Source organism: Lissotriton helveticus, chromosome 2_2 (assembly GCF_964261635.1).
Source record: "Lissotriton helveticus chromosome 2_2, aLisHel1.1, whole genome shotgun sequence".
Lineage (NCBI taxonomy): Eukaryota > Metazoa > Chordata > Amphibia > Caudata > Salamandridae > Lissotriton > Lissotriton helveticus.
Genome location: NC_136060.1, coordinates 43011791 through 43036098, shown reverse-complemented (window position 1 = coordinate 43036098; position 24308 = coordinate 43011791). Strand labels below are relative to the sequence as shown.

At 44.4% G+C, this 24308-nt stretch overlaps 1 protein-coding gene across 2 annotated transcripts in view; it reads right to left on the bottom strand.

The window, feature by feature from the left end:
* LOC144821267 (plasma kallikrein-like) overlaps positions 1–24308 on the bottom strand; it is a 524784-nt gene that overhangs the window by 422785 nt on the left and 77691 nt on the right. For both annotated transcript variants that reach the window (XM_078678094.1, XM_078678095.1), the window contains exon 4: positions 13833–13939. In XM_078678094.1, coding sequence (XP_078534220.1) covers positions 13833–13939 — 107 coding nt within the window. The remainder of the gene's footprint in view (positions 1–13832; positions 13940–24308) is intronic.

Below are 24308 nucleotides of genomic sequence, written 5' to 3'. Positions count from 1 at the left end.
TGCTGCTTGTTTGGAGAGCAATGTGAGACACAAAGCATTTTGAGCAGGCATTGACATTTAATGGGAATGTGTCAACACTATTAACTTGTGTATTCTGTGTCCGTTTTAAACAGAATCTGTTCTGAGACTGAAATCTTCCTAAACTTGCTGCTAACACTGATCTGCACTGATTGCACTAAACGGAGAGTCCCGGTACACAGTGACACTTTTTTATAATGTTGGTATTGTAAGGCTTTAAAAACCTTTGTATGCCTTTTCTTGAGTTTTGGGAGCAGTTCGGACACTATTGGAAGGTGAGGAGAAGGAAACAGCACTACCAGAATAACCACACTGACTGCAGGGCAGAGATCAGTGGTCTAGCTTTCAATGCGAGGTGGGCTCAAATACGCGTGCACAACCCGACATCCGGAGATTGCTGCTGCTTGTTTGGAGGGCATTTTGAGGCTCAAAGCATTATGAGCACACATTGAAATTTAATGTGAATGTGACAACACTTTTAACTTGTGTATACTGTGTCCATTTCAAACTGAATATGTTCTAAGACTGAAATCTTTTTAATCGCTATGAGAAGACCTTGGAGTCTCATAAACTCACTTGCAAGGCACTTTGCACCATCTATTTTTTTCCCACAGATGTCAGTAGCTGTACAGGTAGGAAAGTTAAATGTAGCCATTACTAATTCCTTGGATCAGTGCGCTCCTCAGATGATAACCTACGTAACCAAAGGTTCGCCTTCAGAAAGATTGTACTCGCCTGAACTTAGAATAATGAAGAGAAAGTGCAAATCTCTGGAACATAATCTGAGACAATCCAAAAAAACATCAGATAGGAAAATATACAAGGAAGAGTTGAATAAATATCACAGAGCACTCAAACAAGTAAAGAAAGAGTATTTTGTGGAAACTAATTGAGGGCTATAATGGGTCTTCGAAGAACCTTTTTAGAATAGTGAAGGAGCTGGCTAATCCCACATGTCTTTCTCACAGTCTCAAACTCCTTTGATAACTCATTGTGAAGAAGTCAGCAACTTCTTCAATGATAACATTGTATTCATATAATGTATTCCACATTTAAAACACAACCAGCATTAGAGGAGACTAATTGGTAGATTTTAGAGCCCCACCTTGATGCCATATCTCACCTAGAGTCGTTCAATTTGATTTCAGAAGAGCAAGTGGAGAAATTGATGAAAGAAGTAAAAACGGATCCCCATTGGACCTATGCCAGCATTTTATATAGTCATGTCTAGCATCAACATTGAGCCCATGCCTGACACAGATATTGAATGGCTTATTCTCTGTTGCAACGTATCCAGATTCTTGTTAACCAGCATTGGTTACACCCTTGGTCACAAAAACGGGCATAGATGTATCAATTCTCTCAAACTAGCGGACAATTTCTCGACTTCTCTATTTGTCCAAAATATTTAAGAAATTGGTCAATGGTCATCTGATTGCTTTTCCGGAGCACAATGGTCTAGTGGATCTTTCTCAAACAGGCTTTAGGGCCAAGAATAGTACAAAGTCTACTCTGCTAGCCTTGCTTTATAACATCAGAATACTAGTGGACCTGTATTTTCTATTGTTGCGCCTCTGTAGGGTTCTGTTGCCCCCGCTTCGGTCCGTTCCCCCGTCCCCTCTCTCCTCTTCTGTTTATCCCCTCTGCCCCTTCTCTGCCGCTACTCCCCTGCGGCCCTACCCCCTCGATACCCATTCGCCACCCCGCTCCTGCCTCCCAGCTGCTCCTGCCTCCCTCCCCGCCTTAAACGGCGGCTACTGCGCGAGTGCACCACTGGCGCGCCAGAGCCTAGCCCATCTGCGCCCGTCCGCGCCTGGACCGCGCCCAGAACCAGAACCCCTGGCCATCGCAAACGCCACAACACCAGACTCCGCTACGGCACCAGCACCCTCCACGCACTCAACGCCGGCCGAAACCGCACCTGCTTCCAGGCCGCCCCGAAACGGACCCACGGACCCTTCTCTTCCCGCACCTGCAACTTTACCTGTGACAGAACCACCAAACCCACGAGGACGGGACCCAACCACCTCCGCTGCATACTCCTCAACACCCGCTCCGTATGCAAACACGCTATCGAGATCTGGGATCTGCTCGACACCTCCGCCCCAGACGTAGCCTTCCTGACCGAGACCTGGTGGAACAACTCCTCGGCACCCGACATCGCCATAGCCATCCTGGAAGGCTACAAGATCACACGCAGGGATCGCGCCAACGGAATCGGAGGAGGAGTAGCCTTAATCCACAAGTCCACCCTCAAGGTCACCACCCACGCAGACGACACACTCAACACTGCCGAACACCTGCACTTCCGGATCCACACGGACCCCAACACAACCCTCAGAGGAACACTCGTCTACAGACCCCCGGACTCAGCCCTGCGACTCCATTGCAGACCTCGCCAGCACCCATGCACTCGCATCCACGGACTACATCCTCCTCGGGGACCGGAACCTCCACCTCGAGAACAACAAAGACGCCAACTCCACCACCCTGATCAACAACCTCGCCAACCTCGGCCTCAGACAACTCGTCACCACACCCACCCACCTCGCCGGCCAAACGCTGGACCCCGTCTTTGCCGCGGGCAACCACGTCGCCTTTGACCACACCACCCAACTCCACTGGACGACCACCGCTGCATCCATTTCACCTTCTAGAAACCAACCACGCACCACCGCACCCAACAGCTGCCTCACCGCAGCTGGAGCAAAGTCTCGCCCAGAACCCATCCACCGACCCCACCAGCCCAGACGCCGCAGCCTGCAACCTCAGAAAGTGGATCGATGACTGCTCTAACACCCTCACCCCGTTCAAGAAACCCTCCAACAACCACACCAGCAAGAGAGCCGCCTGGTTCACCGATCAACTCCAGACCTCCAAACGCGCATGCCTGAAACTGGAGAAGATATGGCTCCACGAGGACACACCGGACAACCATGCAGCCCACAAGGACGCCATCCGCGACATCACCACCTCATCAGACTAGCTAAGAGATCCTCCTTCAAAGACCGCCTGGATAACAACGCTCATGACAACAAAGAGCTCTTCAGCATCATAAAGGAACTCTCCAACCCCAGCGCCAGCACCAATGACATTCCGCCTTCACAAGAACTGTGCAAATCACTATCCATCTACTTCCACCGCAAGATCACCGACATCCATGACAGCTTCAATACCACGACCCCCCCTACAATGCCAGACCCCACCTCCACTGCGAACACCACCAGCACCAACCGTCTGACCTCCTGGACTAACGTCAGCGACGACAAAACACGCAAGGTCATGAACTCCATCCACTCAGGATCCCCGTCAGACCCGTGCCCACACCACGTATTCAACGAAGCAGGCGCAGCCATCGCACCCCAACTACGGAAGGTCAACAACATCTCCTTCGATACAGCGACATTCCCAAAGCCTGGAAGCATGCCGAAATCAACGTCCTCCTCAAGAAGCCCAAGGCGGACCCCAAGGACCTCAAAAAGTTCCGGCCCATCTCCCTGCTCCCGTTCCCAGAAAAGGTCATCGAGAAAATTGTCAACATGCAACTGGCCTGCCACATCGAAGACAACAACATCTTGTACCCGTTCCAGTCCCGATTCAGATGAAACCACAGCACCGAGACAGCCCTCATCGCCGCCACAGACGACATCAGGCGCCAACTAGACAAAGGCAAAACATCAGCCCTCATCCTCCTGGACCTGTCAGCCGCCTTTGACACGGTCTGCCATCGTGCCCTAAAGACACGCCTTCAAGAAGCCGGAATCCAAGAGAAGGCCCTTGACTGGACCACGTCCTTCCTCTCCAGCAGAACCCAGAGCGTCCGCCTCCCACCCTTCCGATCCGAAGCCACCGACATCATCTGCGGCATCCCCCAGGGCTCATCCCTCAGCCCGACGCTGTACATGGCCCCCCTCGCACGAGTGGCCCGACACCACGACCTCAACATCATCTCCTACGCCGACGATACCCAGCTCATCCTCTCCCTCACCAAGGACCCACACACCGCCAAAACCAACCTCCACGGGGGAATGAAGGCAGTCGCCGACAGGATGAGGAGCAGCTGTCTGATACTGAACTCCGACAAGACGGAGGTCCTCATCCTCGGACCCATCCCCTCACCCTGGAACGACTCCTGGTGACCGACCACACTGGGAACAACACCAACACCCACGCCACCTAGGATTCATCCTCGACTCCTCCTTCTCCATGTCCAAACAGGTCAACGCCATCTCCTCCTACTGCTACAACATCCTCCGCATGCTCCACAGGATCTACAAGTGGATCCCAATCGAAACAAGAAGAACGGTGACACAGGCCCTCGTCAGCAGCAGGTTTTACTACGGAAACGCATTCTATACAGGAATCCCAGCCAAACTCCTACGACGACTACAACGCATCCAAAAGTCTTCGCCCGACTGATCGTCAACGTCCCCCGCCACAGCCACATTACTCCCCTCCTGAGAAACCTATACTGGCTCGACAAGAGGATCACCTTCAAGCTCCTCACCCACACACACAAAGCACTCCACAACACCGGACCAGCATACCTGAACAACAGACTCAGGTTCTACATCCAACCCCACCCGCCAGCCCGCTCCGCCAACCTCACCCTCGCCGCCATCCCCGCGCATCCAACGAACGTCGGGCGGCAGATCGTTCTCCTACCTACCCACCAAGACCTGGAACAGCCACCCTAACCACCTATGGCAGACCCAAGACCTACTCGCCTTCATAAGACTCCTCAAGACCTGGCTATTCGAGCAGTAGCGGCACCCCCCCGCCTCCCGCCCAGCGCCTTGAGACCCTCACGGGTAAGTAGCACACTTTACAAGTACTCTGATTGATTGATTGACCAGAGAAAAGTACCTGTCCTGATACTACTAGATCCTTCAGCAGCTTTTTATACTGTGTCACACCGTTTATTATTGAACAAAATGCATGAAATTGGATTCTATTCCAAAGCATTGCAATGCTTTAGTTGTTTTCTTGGAAATAGACCTCAAACAATACAGCTTGGCCCTTTTAAGTCACATCCCTAGACAGTTAAGGGTGGAGTCCCAAAGGGGTCCTCTTTGAGCCTGACACTCTTTAATATTTGTGTGTCTTCCCTTGCAAAAGATTGTGAAGAAATGGGATTTTGACATATATTCCTATGCGGATGACACAGAGCTGGTGATATGAATATGAGAAGGACATGAAGACACCAGAAATAGGATGGTAAACTGCTTATAGGAGACTGCAAATTGGATATCAGATCACTGGGTCAAATTGAATGTAGAAAAATCAGAGATTCTACCTTTTGGGGGGGTTGCAAACCCAAGGAGACTTTTTCAATGGATCCCAGTCAATTAGAGGAAAACAATAGTCAAGGCGATCCTAACAAGTAGGCTGGCTTATGGGAATGCTCTGTATGTGGCCATGGTAGATGATTTGTTTGATCGACTTCAAGTAACGCAAAATACAGCAGCCAAACTGACATGTAATAATGACAGATACCGTTGTGCATCTGCTTGTATACCGAGCCTACATTAGTTGCCCATGTGCCAATGAGCAAATTTCAAATAACTTTGCCATGCACAAAAAGCGTTGCATAAGATAGGTCCAATAACCCTACAAACCAGACTGGAATTCTACACTCCCTCTCGCCATCTGAGTTCTCACAATCTCACATTGGCCAAATCCAAACGAATACAAAGACTTAGGGGCACATGCATCAAAGGAAATTGCATTCGCACATGGTGCGAATCGCAAAATTCGGCCGTTTGCGAATGCAATTTCCATTTTTGGGATGTGTTAACATTTTTTTATTTTTCGCAATTTAAGAAATCGCAAAATTGCGATTTCTTACATTGCGATTGCATTTAAGGAATCTCAAATTGAGATTCCTTAAATGCAATGCATCAAACTCTAAAAATTTGCGAATTCGCAAATAAGGGGAGCAAATTTTTGCGAAAACTTTGAAAAATGCACGAAAGTGCATTTTTCAAAGTTCCATTTTACACACACACATGCCCTTGGGGCATGTGAGTGTGCAAAATGTACTTCTAAGCAGATTTCAGGGGTGCAACAGGGTGTCCTGTGGACACCCCTGCACCCTTGAAATTGCATTCTTAATTTGCGAATTTCTAATGGCGAATTGCAAATTAAGAATGTCTTTCCATTCATTCCTATGGGCCTCTAGGCCCATAGGAATGGATGGGGAGGTATTCCTTAATTGTGAGAGAATCGCAATTAAGGAATTTTAAGAAATCGCTAATTTTATAGCGATTTCTTGATGCATTGCAGTTTGCAATTCCTTAATTGCGATTCCTTATTTTTCGCAATTAAGGAATCGCAAAATGCAATATTGATGCATGTGCCCCCTAGAGCTGGAGGCCCCTCCTTTTCTCATCTAACTGCTGTTCATTGGAACAGGCTACCTTTGGATCTGTGTCTTACAGTAGAACATTTCAGATTCAGGAAGAAATAAAAAACTTGGGTGTTAACAACATACAGATGAGGTTTCTGTGCCATCTAATGCCTATACAAATGATAGCTTGCTATATCAGCGCTGTGATATCTTCCAGGATATGGTTGATGCGCTTTACAAAAACCCCTAAATAAAATAAATAAATAAAAATGCTAAATAATATAGTTAAAGTCACATGTGCAGTAAAAAAAAAAAAAAATAACAGTGAAAAGGAACTTTACACTTAAAACTGTCCCAGGTCCAGAACCTTACCTGGTATTTGTCAATAAACCATTCCACCGCTTTCTTTTAATTAGATTTCGTTTGAATTTAATTCATTTTTTGTTGGGCACATATTACAGATGGGATACTCCTGATAACAATAAACCTTGTGATTGTGACAACTTTTCATCTCAGGACACTTTACATTTTATTATGTTCTGTGATCACTATGATAAAATCAGAAGGAAATATCTCTTTCCCATCCTTAGAGAGGCTGGTTTTTTGCAAGTTAGGCCTGCACTCTTATTCCTGCAACTTTTGCACAATGCACGCGTCACTTTCCATGTTGCCAACTTTTTAGTAGCAGGAGTACGCATTAATAAGAAGCGCAGCAAAGGCAATAATGGTTTAATTATAAACGAAATCTCCTAAGTGTAACTATAATAGACAATAGATATATAGATGCTCTGAAATATTGATGTTTTAAAATGTTTTAATTGTCTCTTTTTAAAATCTTTTTCCGACTGTATATATTGATTGTTCATGCATATGTCACTTTACAAATCATCGCTTTGACGATATGTTCTCTGATTCATTATGTACATATATTATGTAAATATTTATTTTTTATGATTGTTCTTCTTTTTGTGTGTAATCTTTGAAATGTATCCTGTGTCTTTTTATGATTTTTAAAAAATCGAATAAAAGTGATTGACTGACTGACTGACACATGTGCAGTATTAACATGCAATTTATATTGAACCAAAAAGAAGTTTAAAAATGTACAAAATACAGTAAGCAGTTATACTTATTCATACTAGCCCTCAAAAAATGCCTAAAGCTGGTTTGCTTCAGAAATGAATTGCCTAGATGTGTTGAAATATGCATAAAATGTTTGAAATGTTGGCCTTGTCATGGCTATGCCTTTAATTAAAAGCTTTCCTTACCTCTGCAAAATATTTCTGATTAATATTAATAACTTTTTTAAATGTTTGCTGAGAAACGTTATCATTGGATGAATTATGAAAATAATCACACAAGAATGTAATGCTTGAATAGAGATGTTGACCTTTTAACATACTTTCACTTATTTTATAACAGGGGATGTGGAGCTACATAATTTCTTGTTACAGCTGGTGTTTTGATTTTGCATAGTCCATTGTTTAGCTAACATACAATTTGTTTTATTAGAAGGTTAGAAATGTAGTCAAGCTTGTGGGAAAGGAGGTTTGGAATTGAAAGTCTCATATGTAGCCACGGTAATAATTTAGTTATAGGTTTCATGATAACTATCTGTAGTTCATTGTCTTGCACGTGGGAAAGGAAGAAGTGAGCCTTTTTCAGAAGAATACAGAGAGCCAATTGGACAAGAGGAGGACAAGATGCAACATTTCTTTTTGACTGTTTAGAATAATGCAGGTTCCTAGAGTAGGTTAACACGTTTTGCCTCCTTTATGCACATTGCCATTTTTACACTTATGCTTTTCCATACACCATTCCCCATCCACTCCTGGGGCTGAATGCTGAAGACTACAGGACTCATTTATGCGGCCCCTTCTGCTGCCAGAATGTCACTTTTTGTGACGTTCTGTGTGGCAGGAGACTGCTGCATATTTACGAGGCATCACTAATCACTTTTTTTTACTTAATGCTGCCTCATTAATATCATTCCCTTTACCGCAGTTTTCTGCATTAAAGGGGCATGCAATGGGTGTGCTGGGGTGTTCCCAGTACCATCCACCGCTTTGTGACACTGCCCCAGAATTGTAAATCTGTTGCAGCGCAAAAAACGTACTCCTCCCAGGGGAGGCAACAGCGAGGAACAGCGAGGAGAAATATCTTAATGTCTCTTTGTTTTTCCTTTTTCTATGTGTGCTGCATTTTGCAGCACACATTGAAATAGTACACCCCTCTTATGAATATTTTTATGCAGGAAGGTTTCCCTTACTGCACAAAAATAATCATCCCCTCTAGTCAAGCATCCTTGCAGCCCATTGTGTGCCCGCACAGGTGAAATTGACAGGAATACACAATATCTGATAGATACGGACCATTCCTGCCTTTTTCTTTTGCCGTAGGGCAGCGCAGCAGGAAGGCTTGCGACACTGCCCCATGGCAAAACCTCATAAATGGGGCCCTTAATGCTGAAGGTAGGAAGTTTTGCTACCTTTCTGAACTACATTGCCTATTGCTGTGGCTGCTACTTATGCATGAATATTTAGCCTTATTTCTTTGCGCTTTCCTGAGTTTCATAACTCTTTCTTTATAGCATATACCACAGACCCGCAGACATCATCGCTCGAGCTTCAACGAATCATCAACCGCTCCTTCGAGATGAGTGCAAACACGCCAAGATCAACCCCCTCCTGAAAACCCCCTCGGTGGACACCATCAACCTCAAGAATTTTAGAGTGATCTCCCTAATCCTGTATCCGGCAAAAGTCAGACCCACCCAGTTCAACGTCTACATAGCCCCATTCGCATCCATCGTCAGATCACATGGACTCAACATTGTATCGTATGCAGACGACATCCAAATCACCCTCTCCCTATCCAACGAACCAAACACAACTTTCAAGAAGGAATGGAAGCTGTTGCCAGGTGGATGAAGAACAGCTGCCTACAACTCAACACTGACAAAACCGAAGTACTCATCATGGCTTCACACCCCGATGCCTGGAACAACACATGGTGGCCCCCCGCCCTCGGGAACCCTCACTCTCCCACAAACCACGCATGCAACCTCGGAATCATCTTGGACTCTGAACTCAAAATGGACCGCTAGATCAAAGCTGTCACATCTTTCTGTTACCACATCCTCCGCCTACTCCGAAAGACCTTCAACTGGATTACCCTTGAACACAGGAAAACCATCACCCACGCCCTCATCAGCAGCAGACTGGACTACGGCAATGCACTCTACGCCAGGATCAATAAGTACATCACTCGCAAACTCCAGACCATCCAGAACACCACCGCCAGACTAGTCCTAAACCTACTGCGCCACTGCCACACCAGCCAACACCTACGGACACTACACTGGCTCCCCGTCGAGAAGAGAATCACCTTCATGCTTCTCACCCACACCTACAAAGATCTCCACAACACTGCGCCCACCTACATGAACCAACGCCTCTCGTTCCATGCATCCCAAAGATTCCTCCGCTCAGCCCAGCTATCTCTCATGACGGTTCCACGCATCGTGAAGACCAGAACAGGAGGATGCTCCTTCTCCCTCCTCGCGGCCAATGCATCGAGCACTCTCTCTATCCACCTCCAACTGACACCAACACTCTCCAAGTTCTTGAAAGACCTCAAGACCTGGCTCTTCGACAGGAGCTGAGCCCCCCTCAGCGCCTTGAGACCCCTTTGGGTGAGTAGCTGCGCTTCACATTCTAATGTTATTGATTAATTGAATTTGAGCTTTACACTCTATCTCACTTTTATCTCTTGAACTGGAGCTCTTCACAGGTTCATTCTGGCACCTTTTCGACCCATTCTTAGAATAGGAATTATTTCCTTTATAGAATGCGATTGATACAATATTATTATGATTTTGACCTACTCATACTTTCATTATCAATTCTGCTATTTTAATGAGATATTGAACTAATTGAATAAAAGGAGATTTTACTAAATCTCAAATGAAAATAAAGCCCTTAAAACTAACTAAAACTGGTCTGTTTATCATTTATGTGATCATTTGCTCCTCAAAATACAACGGCCAAGGTCTGTTGCATATTCTAATCAAGGAGAAGGAAACCCGGAATGGGGATCAGCCCTGAGAGAGAGAGACACTAAATCTTATTATTTTAAACTCATTCCCACTGCAGCACCAATAAGCTGCTCCATAAAAGAAAACACTGAAGATGCTGCTCATTCTTGGAAATAGTTCTATCTTGACCAGAACCAATGAACTAACAAGACTCCCACTGGAAGACTTGCATACTGCATACTTCTCTGGTATCCAGTCAACAATCAGCTACAACAGTTGCTTCTTTATTTATGAGCTCCTCCCTCCAGAGAAACGTTCACCATTGTGGCTGGGAAACGCTTCGTACATGCAACAAGAGTGGAACGCCGTTGCAAGTCAGCGTGCTTGCCACGGTCCCTGCCTGGATTTTCTGCGCAGAAGCTCTTATGTGATGGTCTATTGCACCACGGGGTCTGCTTTTGCTGAGCCACACCGACGAGGCTAAAGCATGGGGCTGGTAAAGCATATCCTTTGAAAATTATCAACTTATCTGCTGCAATACACCTAGTGACTGTAGAATGTAGGAAGAGGTGGGAAAGCATCACAGAGAGATGGGAAACTTAGATTTTAGTCTTGGTGACTGTTTTGGTGGGAGGAGCTATTGCTCATCTACGTCTCAACTGTGATGTTGAAGAGGGCTGAGGAGGTCATCAGAATATACTGCTATTGTGAACGGATCGATAAAGTGATTGACGATGTCTCAAGCCAATGGCAGAAGGCTGCTGATCCAAAGAACCTAGTGCCTGAAGGAAACTTTCCCAAAGAGCACTAGTTGTTTTTTTTATTTGTTTATTGTTTTGTAAACATGAATAAAACATTACACGCCATATTTAAATTCCAGTACTGCGTGTTACAGTGTACAACAAAGCATGTCAGGTCTTTTTATACACCAGAGAGCTTAAACGATGTTACAGTTTGTTTTACGAATCCGCTGTAAAGGAATTGTCATGTAAGGTAAAGACAATATCTCAGTATACATGTTTATAAAAGCAGCAAAACAGTACATCTAGGCAACATTGAAATATCTAACAGGTTACCCAGGCAGTGCACTAGGCGTGTGCTTGTGTAGTATTGCGTATAGACGTGCTGTATGAATGTAACTTACAAGAGGCTTCTGTGTCTAGAGAAAAGGGTTTCAGCATCCGACTCAGAAGCACTGATGGTTATGTACCTAATGCGACTTGGGTAATGTCTGACAGTGTCATATTCTTCTCCCTGGCCCATGCCATGAATGGCTCACAAATATCTTTTGGTCGAGATGCTAGTGGTATTAGGTCCCAGAAGGCCGCCAGCTGTTCTTGACAGTATGTGATGTTGTGTACCCAGGTGTCTATTTTAGGGAACATGTTAACACCCCAGTGTATCGCTAACCTGCGTTTGGTGAGCAGTAACATCATAGCTGTGAGTCGACCCACTCCAGGGGGTGTCCTTCCTGACATGCTCCAATAAAGCAACTAGCGGTGTGCACTGCAGTCCGAATCCCGTGTCTTAATGTATGATCTCATATACTCTTTCCCAGTATCGGGATATGGGGGGCAGGACCATGCTAAATGCAGAAAAGTTGTTTGTTCTTGGTACATTTCCAACAGTTTGCATTCAGTCGCAATCCCATTTTGTGCAACTGTAAGGGTGTACGGTACAACCTGTGTAAAAAACGTAAAATGAATGAGTTTGTAGTTTGGTGAGAGGTGCCTGAGCTGGGAGCAGCAGTGGTACCACTAGTCGTCCGTAGGGGACGCGCCTAGGTCTGCCGGACACTGCTCCAGCACACGAGCTGTGGTGAGAATTGCGGTTGTTTGAGTTGAATTATAAAGACTTGTAAATAGCTTACGAGGTGAAGAGATAGTTAATACATTTTCTAATGATGTCAGTATGGTGGTCGCATCTGGAAACAAGCTATGTAGAGTTTTGAATATGGTTCTGAGTTGGTAGTATAGGCGCATTTCTAGAATGGGCGTTGGAGCATCCCCTGAATTTTTGAGCCTCTCTAGAAATTACCCACTTGGATATAAATCCACTAGTGTGTTTAGGCACATGTTGCGGGCGCGCTTTATAGCACCTCTATCTTGTAAAGGGGGGATCAGTGGGCGGTACGCTAGTGGGATGGAGGGCGTATAGAGCGATGGGGTTCCGGTACCCTACCTTAGACCCTCCCAAGCCCATAGCAATGTCTCTACAGTGTTCACCTCCCCGTTTGTTCTGTGATATGGTTGATATGAAGCTACCTGCAGTGGAGTTGGCCAGCCATGTCCTTCTCAACTGCCACTTGCGATTGAAATTGGATAGGGTGCACCAAATAGTGGAGATATTGTGCTTGTGCGCACAGTGCGTATATTTCGAAGCCTGGTGCACCCAGCCCACCATGCAAAAGCAGTTGTGTCAGTAGTTCCCAATTAGCTTGTGGCTGTTTCCCAGCCCATACCGGGCGTTCATCATGGAGTGGAGGGTTCTGAAGAATGCTTTTGTGAGGGGGATTGGTACATTTGCGAATAAATATAAGAGCTTGGACAGGACTATACATTTTATTATGGCTATTCTGCCTACCAGAGACAGTGGTAACGCGAACCAGATTGCTGTCTTACGCTCCAGCCACTCCAGTAGGTGGCCATAGTTCATACGCCATATTTCTTGTGTGTCTCTGCTGAGCTATATGCCCAGATAGTTCACTGATCCATCTGCCCAGGTTAATGCAAACTCCAGTTCTGTCCTAAGTGGAGCAACGGTCAGGGGCAAAAGCAACGATTTGGTTCAATTCACATTTACTCCAGACATGCCACCAAACTGGAGAACCTCCCCAACACTGGGTTAGGATTCCCATCTGGCTTATGGATGTATAGCGTGATGTCGTCCACATACATTGATATTATTAAACCTCTGTCCGTGAACCCAAGCCCCCTTGCCGTATGGTGTTGGCATATTCTGGCTGCCAGTGGTTTGATGGCCACCGCAAACAGCAGCAGCGAGAGAGGGCATCCCTGCCTGGTACCACGTGTTATTGGGAAGGGGTCCAACAGTAACCCATTTGCTTTTAGTCTCGCCGTGGGCTTCATATAGAGCAGACAGATCAGTTTGTTGAAGTTAGGGCTGAAACCCTTCCTGGACAATATAGTTAACAGGTATGGCCCCTCCAAAAAGAGCACTAATTGTTCACATTTTGTATTTAAAATTGTGCCTTGGCTTATAACTGGAAAGTAGACCAGTCTGAGTTCCTACTTAGGGATGTTTTTAAACAGGGGAATGATCTAAAAATAGTGGCACGTAAAGCAGTAAATTGGAAGGTTGGTAATTCCACAACAGCATACAAAAATATGAAGCAAAGCAATACATGTGGCCTACGTACTGAATAAAGAATAGCAATTTTATTCCCAATAGCAAAGAAGAACGTTTTACCATTTGTTTTAGTGTTGCATTGCTTTCGGGATAGGCCAGAGATTGCTCCTTGCAACGTTATATTAGGCAGTGCTCCACTTGCACTGTCTTTCATGAAACAAGCAAACCTAAAAAGAAAATACAAGACTTCAACATTCATAAAGCAAATAGAAAAGACATAAATAGAAAAATCACCAGTAAATTGTTTTACATTGTTCACACATTTTACACACCAATGAGAGAAACAAAAGTCTGCGAGCAAAGACAGACGTGATGATATTTGTCTACAAATTTAACAACCTTTAAATCGGAACTTTCTCCAAAACTGTGCCATATGCAACTTGCAACTGAAGCGGATCAAATCTAGAAAAATTGTGCATCAACCAATATTCATACGATTGAAGACAACTTTTGTATACACACCATTTCTTGTTGGACAGAAGCATGATCTAATGAAGTCCCTGTCGCATCTGCACCAGTTTTTGGCCTTGGCCAAGGGCAGGAATTCCATTCACTTTCAAGGGTATGATGGGAGATTAACAAGGTGGTGGTGACCATTATAATGGTAGTACAAGTACTGCTGTGCAGATGATTCTGTTCTGCCTCGTTGCCCTGTAGAGTTTCCTGGTTGAAACTGTACCTAATGGACACCCGTCCAAGATTTCCCCCCGGGCGGTATCTGCAAAGCAGTGCATGGGAAGGCCAGGGATTCCATATGGTCTAGGGGAGCCAGGTTTCAAGGTAATATTCAGGATAGCTATTGTGACGTGGACAACCGTTCCCTAACAAGATGGGATTCAGGGGACTCCTTGCCATCACCAACATGGTAATCCATAGGATCTCCATTTGTCTCGCGATGCCCGTGTACAACATAGTCTTTCAAAGTACAGTGGATCCGGAGTCATGTCTGCCTTTAAGTATCCAAGGGATTTGCTCTTCCATACGGGTCTGATAAGAATGTGCATCAGTATTTCCCAGGACCTCTTTGAGCCCCAGGGGGTAGGAGGCCGGGGGGTACAACAAACGAATAGCTGCCGGGGGCTACAACAAACGAATTACTGCCCGCACCACCCAGTACTACCTTTCTTCCGCCGTGTTAGGCCAAGTCCATATTGGCCAGCAAATTCTAGCATGGGTGTCTGGTGGGTCAGTGTTTTGAGCGTAAATTCAAATCTTGCTATTTTCTTTATTTTTGTCGCCACCTTGTGAGAGCCAGGAAATAGGAGTTGGAAGCGTGGGGAAGGAAGCCCACTGGGGCATCCCGTTACCAGGGAGCTGTTAACCCGGATACATCACCCACTGCCCTCCTTTGCAAGGTTTTAGATAGGTTCCTCTTTGTGTTGAGATATCTATTTCCTGCAATGTAGTGCATAAAGCTGAGTGTGATATATTTCACCGATGATATATTTTAGTATCTTCATCTACCAGATATTAGCTGCATGAGACCTGTAATACAGCCCAGACTGTGCTCTCTCTCTCTCTTTGTGTACATGTGGCCGATGAGAGAACTCCATATACAACTGAGGGATCTAAAAGCTTATTGACGCCTAATGGAAGTATGGCAAGCATGTAGGAATAGGGGAGCAGTCCCTCATTCGTTCTAATGACTATAGAGGAGCCTCTCAGAACTTTCATATTTCTTACTTTACACACAGAGGCGTAACCCAGGGCCCTGCAGCCTAATACTTTAGGAGGAGCCAGAACTTCTGGGGGACACTCTTTAGCTCAAATCCAATCAATATGTATGAGGTATGGGAGACTCAGGGTCCCCTCATCACATTCTGCAGTGGGGCATCATCATTTAGTGTTACACCACTGATTACACTACACACACATCTGCATTCCTAACTTTCCTTAAATATCTGAGGTTAAACGCTCCCAGTGAGCAAGATTTCATTACATATGCACACAGTTATCTCGTTTGTGTGACATGGGCGTGTGTATGTATTTTTTGTGCTGTGAATGGCCTTTGTGCCCTGCCAGATGGATGAATTTGAGTAATCACCTCTTTCCTTTTCACCAGCCTGTCCCAGCTGAGGGTTAACCTGATTGTTCCTTAAAGTAATGCCGGAAAACATGCTGATAATTTACTTCCCTTCAAATGAGGCAGTGATCTTGAGTGATGGCTATTTGCTAATGGTTTTCTTGAATCTTATCTATAAAGTGGACGCCTTAAAGTTTCTGGCCTAAAGAATAGGACATATGAGTGTATTTCAAGCGGTTTCCAGATTGTAACCACAGAGGGCAGGGTTCCAAGACTGAACAGTCTGGGTGTTAGAATAGCGGGATTGCTGGAGTTATGCCCCCGATCCGGAAATGGTTATTAAAGAGTCAGGCAGTCACAGTCTCTGGGCCAAGGAACACCTGGAATGTCCTGCAGGCACTGATGGAAAGCATATAGTCTCATTTATTCAGCAGTTTGCAGCAACAAGCCTCAGCTCAGATGGTGCAGGGTCAGCGAATTCAGATTGCACACAATGGTATCTAGAGCTTGTTTCTTGTCAGCGAGTTTAAATGGTTAACTAGGAAATTCAATTCCCTGAGAAGTCCCACCTCCCAGGGATATCCCCAGGTGATTTGTGCCACTGCACATCATGGGACTTCCCTAAGTCTTGCACATGCAGCAGCATGTTTCTCTGGCCCTTTACACTAGGTGCATTCTAATTCAGAACCAATGGTCTCCAGTTCCCTCGCACTGAGCTGAGATGGCGGATTAGGATTTACTAAATCTTGCACAGACAGCAGCAACTTGTTTCTTTGACTGTTCACAACAAGTACATCAGCAACAGAAGAGAGAGAACCCTTAACATCCAAGCACTGATATCCATTCTTCTCTATGGGGATGACTATCACCAGGGACAATCAGCTTCAAAGAAAATAAAGTGTTATAACCCAATGGGGTGTTAGAACCATCCCTAGTATAACTTTGTCGTTTCCAGAAAAATATAGTAAGGTGACGAGGTCACTTGTTTCCAAAGCAATGCATTGCTCCACTACTCTGGATATTAAAATTACATTAAATTAAATAACATTTTGTGAGGTCTTTATACCATCTGTCACCAAAGGAAAATCTAGAGCTAGCAGCTAGCGCTCACGGTCTCTTCATGGACCTCAGAGGGGATAATTGTCAGGGCATCCTTGAAGCCACGCATCTTAGCTCAGTTCTTTGTCCTCAGATGACTCCAAGGTACATTCAGACTAATAAATGATATCATCAGTGTTTCTGCAGTCGATTGGCGTTAACTATTAAAAGGGCCAGCATATATCTGCCTCTAAAATCTGAAATCCTGCTCTGCCAGTCATGCTTTTTTATGTGGGATGACCAATCAAAATATAATAAGGATTGGCTAAACCGATAAATCCAGCCCCTGCAACCTGATGCTGTAGTATTTTTAGTTTTTTTTAATTACAAACATATAACGAAAAATACGAATGAAAAAACAAATGCGGAGACCATATGGTTGCAATAAAAAAACTATCCGTAAAAAATAGCTGTCACATATAATTTAATAGGACAGTAAAGGTGCATCCAACAGGCACAGAAACCAATTTTAGTTTGAATGCACACCACAGGAAGCATGATTTCTTACTGGCACAAACGAAAGGTACTATTGACTTTGAGTTAATGAAGACATCGTTTAAACACTAAGGGACTGATGTAGGAAACTATTTTGTGTTTGCAAACCATATAATTCACAAAGTCACACCGTTTGCCAATGCGAAATCATTTTTAGCAATGATTAATCACATTTTGTGAGTCAGTAACAGGGGCTGCTCCTCCGCACTGGCAGAGGAGCGCAATCCCACTGCCAGGTACAGAGCCAGCTATTGAAAAATAAAACGATGTTCAGGCATTGTTTCATTTTTCATTTGCCGACTCTGATCCAGCTTGTGCAAGGAGTGGCAGGGTGGGGCACGGGAGGAGGAGTGCTATGTGCACTTCCTAAGTGCGCATATGTGTTTGGACCACCGTCCCAGGCCAATCAAAACACACATGCGCACTTAGGTTTCTCCAGCCCGGCTGCATTGTACAGCCGGGCTAGAGAAACCCCCACAGACTCCCTGGCCTGAACAGAGTGTCTTTTCAGCCCAATCAGGACAATCCCTGCCCCGCTCTCCTAGCAGGAGAGAAGCGCTGGGATTGGATGGAAGTCATTGACGTGGTCCCAGTGTCTGCTGGGGCAAGGAAGAGAAGGGGAAGTACAACGCGGGAGGCGGCCAGCACCTTAGGGTATTATTCTTTTTCTATATTCTAAACCCCCTCGCTCTCCCCTCCCGCGCGTACCCTACACCCGCCCCACTACCCATTGTTTGTGGTGGCCGCCATCTGAAATGCATTTTCGTTTCGTAAAATGGATTTAACAACACATTCTGAATCTCTAGTAAGAGAGGGTGTAAAAGCAGCATTCCTTTATAATTGTGACACAGTATGGTAAGATGTGTCAATGTTTTTTGACTGCAAATGCAGTCTCAAGCCATTGACAAGTTACCAGCACCTGAAAGGAGGTGTTGAATAGTTCACAATGGGGAAGAGGTCCCCTAGGAACTCTTTTCTCTGCCTGCTGACCCGCTGTCTTTGTAAATGTCCTTTATTGTTTTTTAAAGCAGAACCTGTTCTTTTAAGGAACATGTGCTGCTTCAAAAAAGGGATTATGGTCTTTTGTTGCTTACAGGCCACCATCCTCGTGTTTCTCGCTAATCGCAGGCAGCTGCAAATAGTGACCTGTCTAATTAATATTCAATATCCTGATAGATCTGTGACTAAATATTTTGTGACATGACCTATTGGTACTTAGGTTACACTGGCATATGAGAGACTAGTAGTTAAAAGTCCATTCACAATCTGCAACCACTTTTTGTGGCCTGTATTTTCATATATTGTATTGTATTGTATTGTATTGTAATTGCATTTATATAGCGCTTACTACCCCTGACGAGGCGTCAAAGCACTTTTTCGGCGAGTAGCACGCTACTCCGGGACCCATAGAGGATTAGTGTTGAATTAGTATAGTGAAACATGCAATTACATTTTAAGTGGTGGATAGGTTAGTCAGTTATTTGGATTTGGAATGATAGCAGAAGGATAGAGGAGAACAAAGGTTTGTATTTATATAGCGCTTGTTGACGCACGCTATTCAGGAAGCCTACAAAGGATTAGTGGTGAATTAATATGGTGAAATATGAAGTAATTTCAGTGGTGGATATTAGTCAGTTACTTGGAGTGAGAAGGATAGCGGAGGGATAAAAGGGGAAGAAATATTTGCATTCATATAGCACTTGTTACCCCTGATGGGTGTTGAATCGCTTTTCTGGCGAGTAGCACGCCACTCCGGAACCCATAAAGGATTACTGTTGAAAATTAGAATAGTAAAAAAAATATATATGAAGTAATTTGAGTAGTGGATATGTTATTCAGTTATTTGGGTTGTATATTAGTATAGTTTAATATGGGATTTGAGAAGTGAACATGTTAGTCTGTTAATTTCGATTGAAAAGGATAGTGGAGGGATAAAAGAGTGAAAGATTTCTTTTTTATTTCTTTCTTTTTTAGGTCTTAGCAATAGGAGGAGGCTTTTGGATGAGTAAAAAGGAGTTTTGGAGGGGAGGACTCAGAGGAAAGAGTTTAGAAAGGTTTGTTTTAGGGGATTGGTATAGTAAAAGAGGTGTCAGATGATGCAAGGAGGGGTAGAGTAGGAGAGAGTCTAGAAAGGGTTATTTTGGCAATCATAGTAGTGGTAGGGGGTTTGGGATAAATAAGAGAGTGGATGTAGAGGATATATTGATAGATGTATAGGATGAGAGATAGGGTAGTGCATTGGAAGGAGTAGTAGAAGAAGTTTGAGATGAGTCAGAAGGTTGGGCTAGAAGATATATTGAGCGAAGTATAGGCTGAGAAATAGGGTAGTGCATTGGAAATGCTAAATTAGAAGAAAGTGATAAATATATAGATCCATATTTACACTGAAAGTATATAGATACATAAAGGAGGTAAGTATATGTAGATTAAAGATATTGATAGAGGCACAGGATGATAAATAGGGTAGTGCTAGTGCATTGGATATGCTTTTTCAGGAGAAAAGTAACAGACACACAGATCCAAGTACATGGAAGGTACATAGAAGCACAATGGAAGTATGTACATGTAGACCAAAGATGATTTTTATTTATTTATTATTATTTTTTCTCTCAACAACATAATTATTTTACATGTTTATACAAAGTAATACCCCAAGATAGGTACATATCTATAGTGAAAATAAAGGCTTGTATACAGAGGGTTATGCTATAAATTTCTGTTTGCGTATGGTGCTTATGTGGGGAAGAGCCAAATCTTGAGTAGTTTTCTGAAGATAAGGTGGTTGTCGGTGGACCTTATGTTGGGGGGTAAAGAGTTCCATAGTTTGGCTGCTTGAACAGAGAAGGATGTGCCACCCATGGTTTTTTTCTTGTATGGTGGGATTTTGAGGCGAGATGCTCCTTTAGAGTGGAGGTTCCTTTGTTGAATGTGTTTGGTGATTTTATTCCTGATGAAGAGCGGTCCCATTCTATGTATTGCTTTGTGGGTGATACAAAGCAGCTAGAACGTGGAACTTCTGGCAACCGGTAACCAATGCAGGGCTTTCAAGGCAGGGTAGATGTGGTCTCGCGGTTTGATATGCAAGAGTAGTCTGGCAGCTGAGTTTTGAATCCGTTGTAGTCTTTTCATGGTCGTTAAAGGTGATCCGTGGTAGAGGCTATTGGGGTAATCGAGTTTGGACAGAACAAGGGAGATGGTAGCTTGGACCTCGTGTGAAAATCCCAAATGAGGGAAAATTCGTCGCACCGTTTTTATAGTAGCAAAGCGTGATCTTGCTAGTTTATCCACTTGGGCATTCATCGACAGCTTGGAGTCCATGGTCATTCCGAGGTTTGTTACTTCCTTCGATACTTTAGGCAGTGATCCCAGTTCATCAGGCCATGCGGCAAGCGGGTTGTAATGTTTTCAATCGCCACACGTGAGTATTTCAGTTTTTGAAGCATTCAATTTGAGATGGCTCCAGGTCATCCACTGCTCCACGGCTCTGAGACAGCTGAAATGTGGTTATTTTCCAATGTCTTTGGGGCATTCCAGTTGAAGGAGTATTTGCATGTCATCTGCATAGTTATAGCACGTGCGGTGAAATTTATTGATCAGTAATGGTAATGACTTCATGTAAATGTTGAAAAGCATGGGCGAGATGATAGAACCTTGAGGGACCCCTGCTTTTGTGGAGTATGGTTTGGACGAGAAAGGTGGGGTATGGATGACATTAGTTCTGTTTCGAAGGTAGGACGCTATCCAGTCTAAAGCAGTTCCCTCTATGCCGGCTTCATAGAGTCTTTGTTTCAGAGTGTCATGTCAACCGTGTCAAAGGCAGCTGAGAGGTCCAGGAGTAGTAGCGCAGCAACCCCGTTGCGGTGAACTGTATTCTTTGGTCATCCCAGATGGCAAGGAGGGCAGATTCAGTGCCTCTTCCCGGACGGAATACTGTTTGGAAGTCTGAAAGTATATCATTCTCTTCAATGAATTGTGACATCTGGGGGAACGCAGTTTTTTTTTTTAAATGCAGTCCGTTTTCCTTGAAGGAAAACGGGATGCATTTAAAAAAGAAAAATGAAACTTTCCAGTTTAATTTTCTAAGGTCCCTAGGAACATTGCCTGCTCTTGAAAAATATTTGCGCACTCATTTACAAAGGGGAATGGGTCCCTTGGGGACCTCTTCCCATTTACAAATGGTTTACCACCTACTTAAAGTAGGTGGTAAACTGCAAGTTTTTTGAGACCGTAAATGCGGTCCAAAAACACTCATAAATGGCATTTGCACTCGCTATTAGGAAGGGACGACCTTTGCATGCCCCTTCTTAATAGCGAGTCCCTAACCATATTTTGTGAGTCACTAATTGATTAGCCACTCGCAAATTAGGGTTAGTACATTGTGCATCCCTTTTTTATTGCGGTCGCAAATGCCACTTTGCGACCACAAAAACAGTTGTGCATCTGGCCCTCTATGTTCTACTATATTTTGAAGAAGCATTATTAACTATTCTGTGTAACGAAACAGGAGCAAAGCATGAGCTGAACCCCTTCTAGTTCCATAGAGAACCATGTATAAGGCAGGCATATCAGATAATAGTGGATGGTGAGATTGGACACACCAGTGCTTAATTTGTAGAAGAATAAGTGCTGGTGCACAAAGCTCTGCTCAGAAGCCCATGGTCGCCACCAACGTGCTGAATACCAAAGCTGCCTAGTCTGGAATCAATCTCATGCCTGATTAATCGTCAACCAGACACTTTCTGCCCCTTTATCTCACTCTTGCAGGATAGTAATGTCTCCCTTTGTGAAGTTTTTTTCGGTTTTTCTCTTCCTCCATCTTTCCCCTTTGTGCACATTCCCTCTCCTGCTCTCAGGAACCATCTGATGAGGAAAAATAAATGCCAGGACCCAAAAATTAGTGCCAGTGGCCCCCACTGGTAACTCCTAGCTCGATTTAAGGACTGGGACACACACCAGGTGCTGCAGGGATGCTGAAACATGGAGCTCAGACTACAGGAGTGATGGCACAATTAGGTATGCAGTGAGGCTTTTCATGACTTGGCAAATTGAGGTAGACTAATACAACTATGCTGTTAAATAGTTATAACTTTAGACTAATGGATACTGGATGTTTTGATGAAATATGATTGGGGCATATTTAATCTAATTCATATAATGTCTTAGTTACTCATATTATTTACAATCTTTCTAATGCACAGAATTTGCAGATGAAACAACAATTGCCATATTGTGTAAAATACCAACTGCTGTGTGTAAGTATAGATTTGGGCTATGGGATGTGTCTCTATATACCACCTGCTGATGAATGATTCCATGACAGGTTTTGTTTGACTCATACCACTCTCACCTACCTAATCATAACTCAGCAGGGAAAGAGTGAGAGACACCTGCCAGTTTTAATTTTCTCTGAAAAAGTCTTAGTTTTCTTTTAGAGCTCAGTGAATCTGCTAGTTCAGGCTCCAAATAATTTGGGGCAATACAACACACGGGTAACTTTAGAAAACAATGAAGAATTGAAAGAAAAACGTGTTGGCAAAGTGAAGTACTGGCCATGACACTGAAGTTTACTTCCTTTAAGGCGGATCTCAGTAAAAACCGGGGTTTGTGCAGGGGTCACTATTTTCCAATACACATATAAACAGGTCTTAAGGCTCCAGGAGCAAGGATCCAGATTATATAGGCAACCCTGGTGATGCTAACTTACAATGAGGTGCCATTGCAAACATATTACATATTGGCTGTGATTAATTGCCTTCTTTATGTTTCACTTGGGAAATCTATTGTATTTAGAATAAATCTTCAAAGGGGCTTACATATCGCCCTTACTTTTCATTTGTTCCTGTGCTTGCCACTTCCGTTTCCTCCATTTATATTGGTTGTAGCATAGTATTTCCTGTTATTCTTCATGTGTTTTTCTTATCAGTGTCCCATGGTCCAACTACTAATTCTCATCCGGCTTAAACTTCTTAGTTTTTTACTAGTGAGCACGCCATCTGCACTCCCGCCCGCCTCCCACTCTTTTTACTTCAAGTCATGCACCTGTGCTTACTTTCCCCTCTTGTCCCCCTGATTCACTCACACTCCTTTGTGTTTATTTTTTCTCCTATTTAAGTTATTGGTGTGCGTAAATTCCTTTCTCATCCAAGTATGTTCTTGATTTGCGTGCGTGTAAGTGCATTCCTTTTTCTCCCATGTAGGTTGTTGCTGTGTATTCTCATGTACTCCTTCCTCTCCCTCATGGATTGTTTTGTTCCTGTTTGCACACTCCTCTGTAAGTTGCTGTCACTATGTTTGTGCCTGGTGATTCTTCCTGCCCCCCACCCCCTTCCATCTCCTCGCTTTGCTCATCTTCATCTTGAAGGCAGGCTGCGGGGTGTAATCTCTTCCCCAGTTATCCAATCCTGGTTTTATCTGTCCCTGGTGTGTTCCCTGCACAGGGTGGTACTGGGGAGGCTGGCTGGTAGGCAGGATGAGGCAGTTTTTGGGGGGCGGGCAGGGGCCGGGCTTCATGCTCCAATCCTCGGCGCTCAGTGCAATGCCCAGCAGTTTGGAGTCAATCAGATCCACTCTCTCCTCCCCTTCTCTGGTGCCAAACCTCAGCACGGGACCCCGGCACATGGCATGTCTGACCACACCCCGGAGCCCAGCCATTTAAGTGGATCCCTATGGAATTTGCTTTTGGAGGATAGAGTTGCTTGTTTAGGTTTTGCACCTCCCGTGTGTTGTCCTCCATATGTTGTTGCTGCTCCCTGCCTCACCGGGCCTCTCCTGAGGTTTTTTTTCTGGGGAGGTTTATTTATTTATATAGTGCAAATTCAACTCAGTCGTATTGGAGGGCTTTACCTGAGCGCCAGTTACCAACGAGGTGAAACAGTCCCGATTTCAGCTCTTTCTTGTAGGATGAACAAAGAAGACGTACA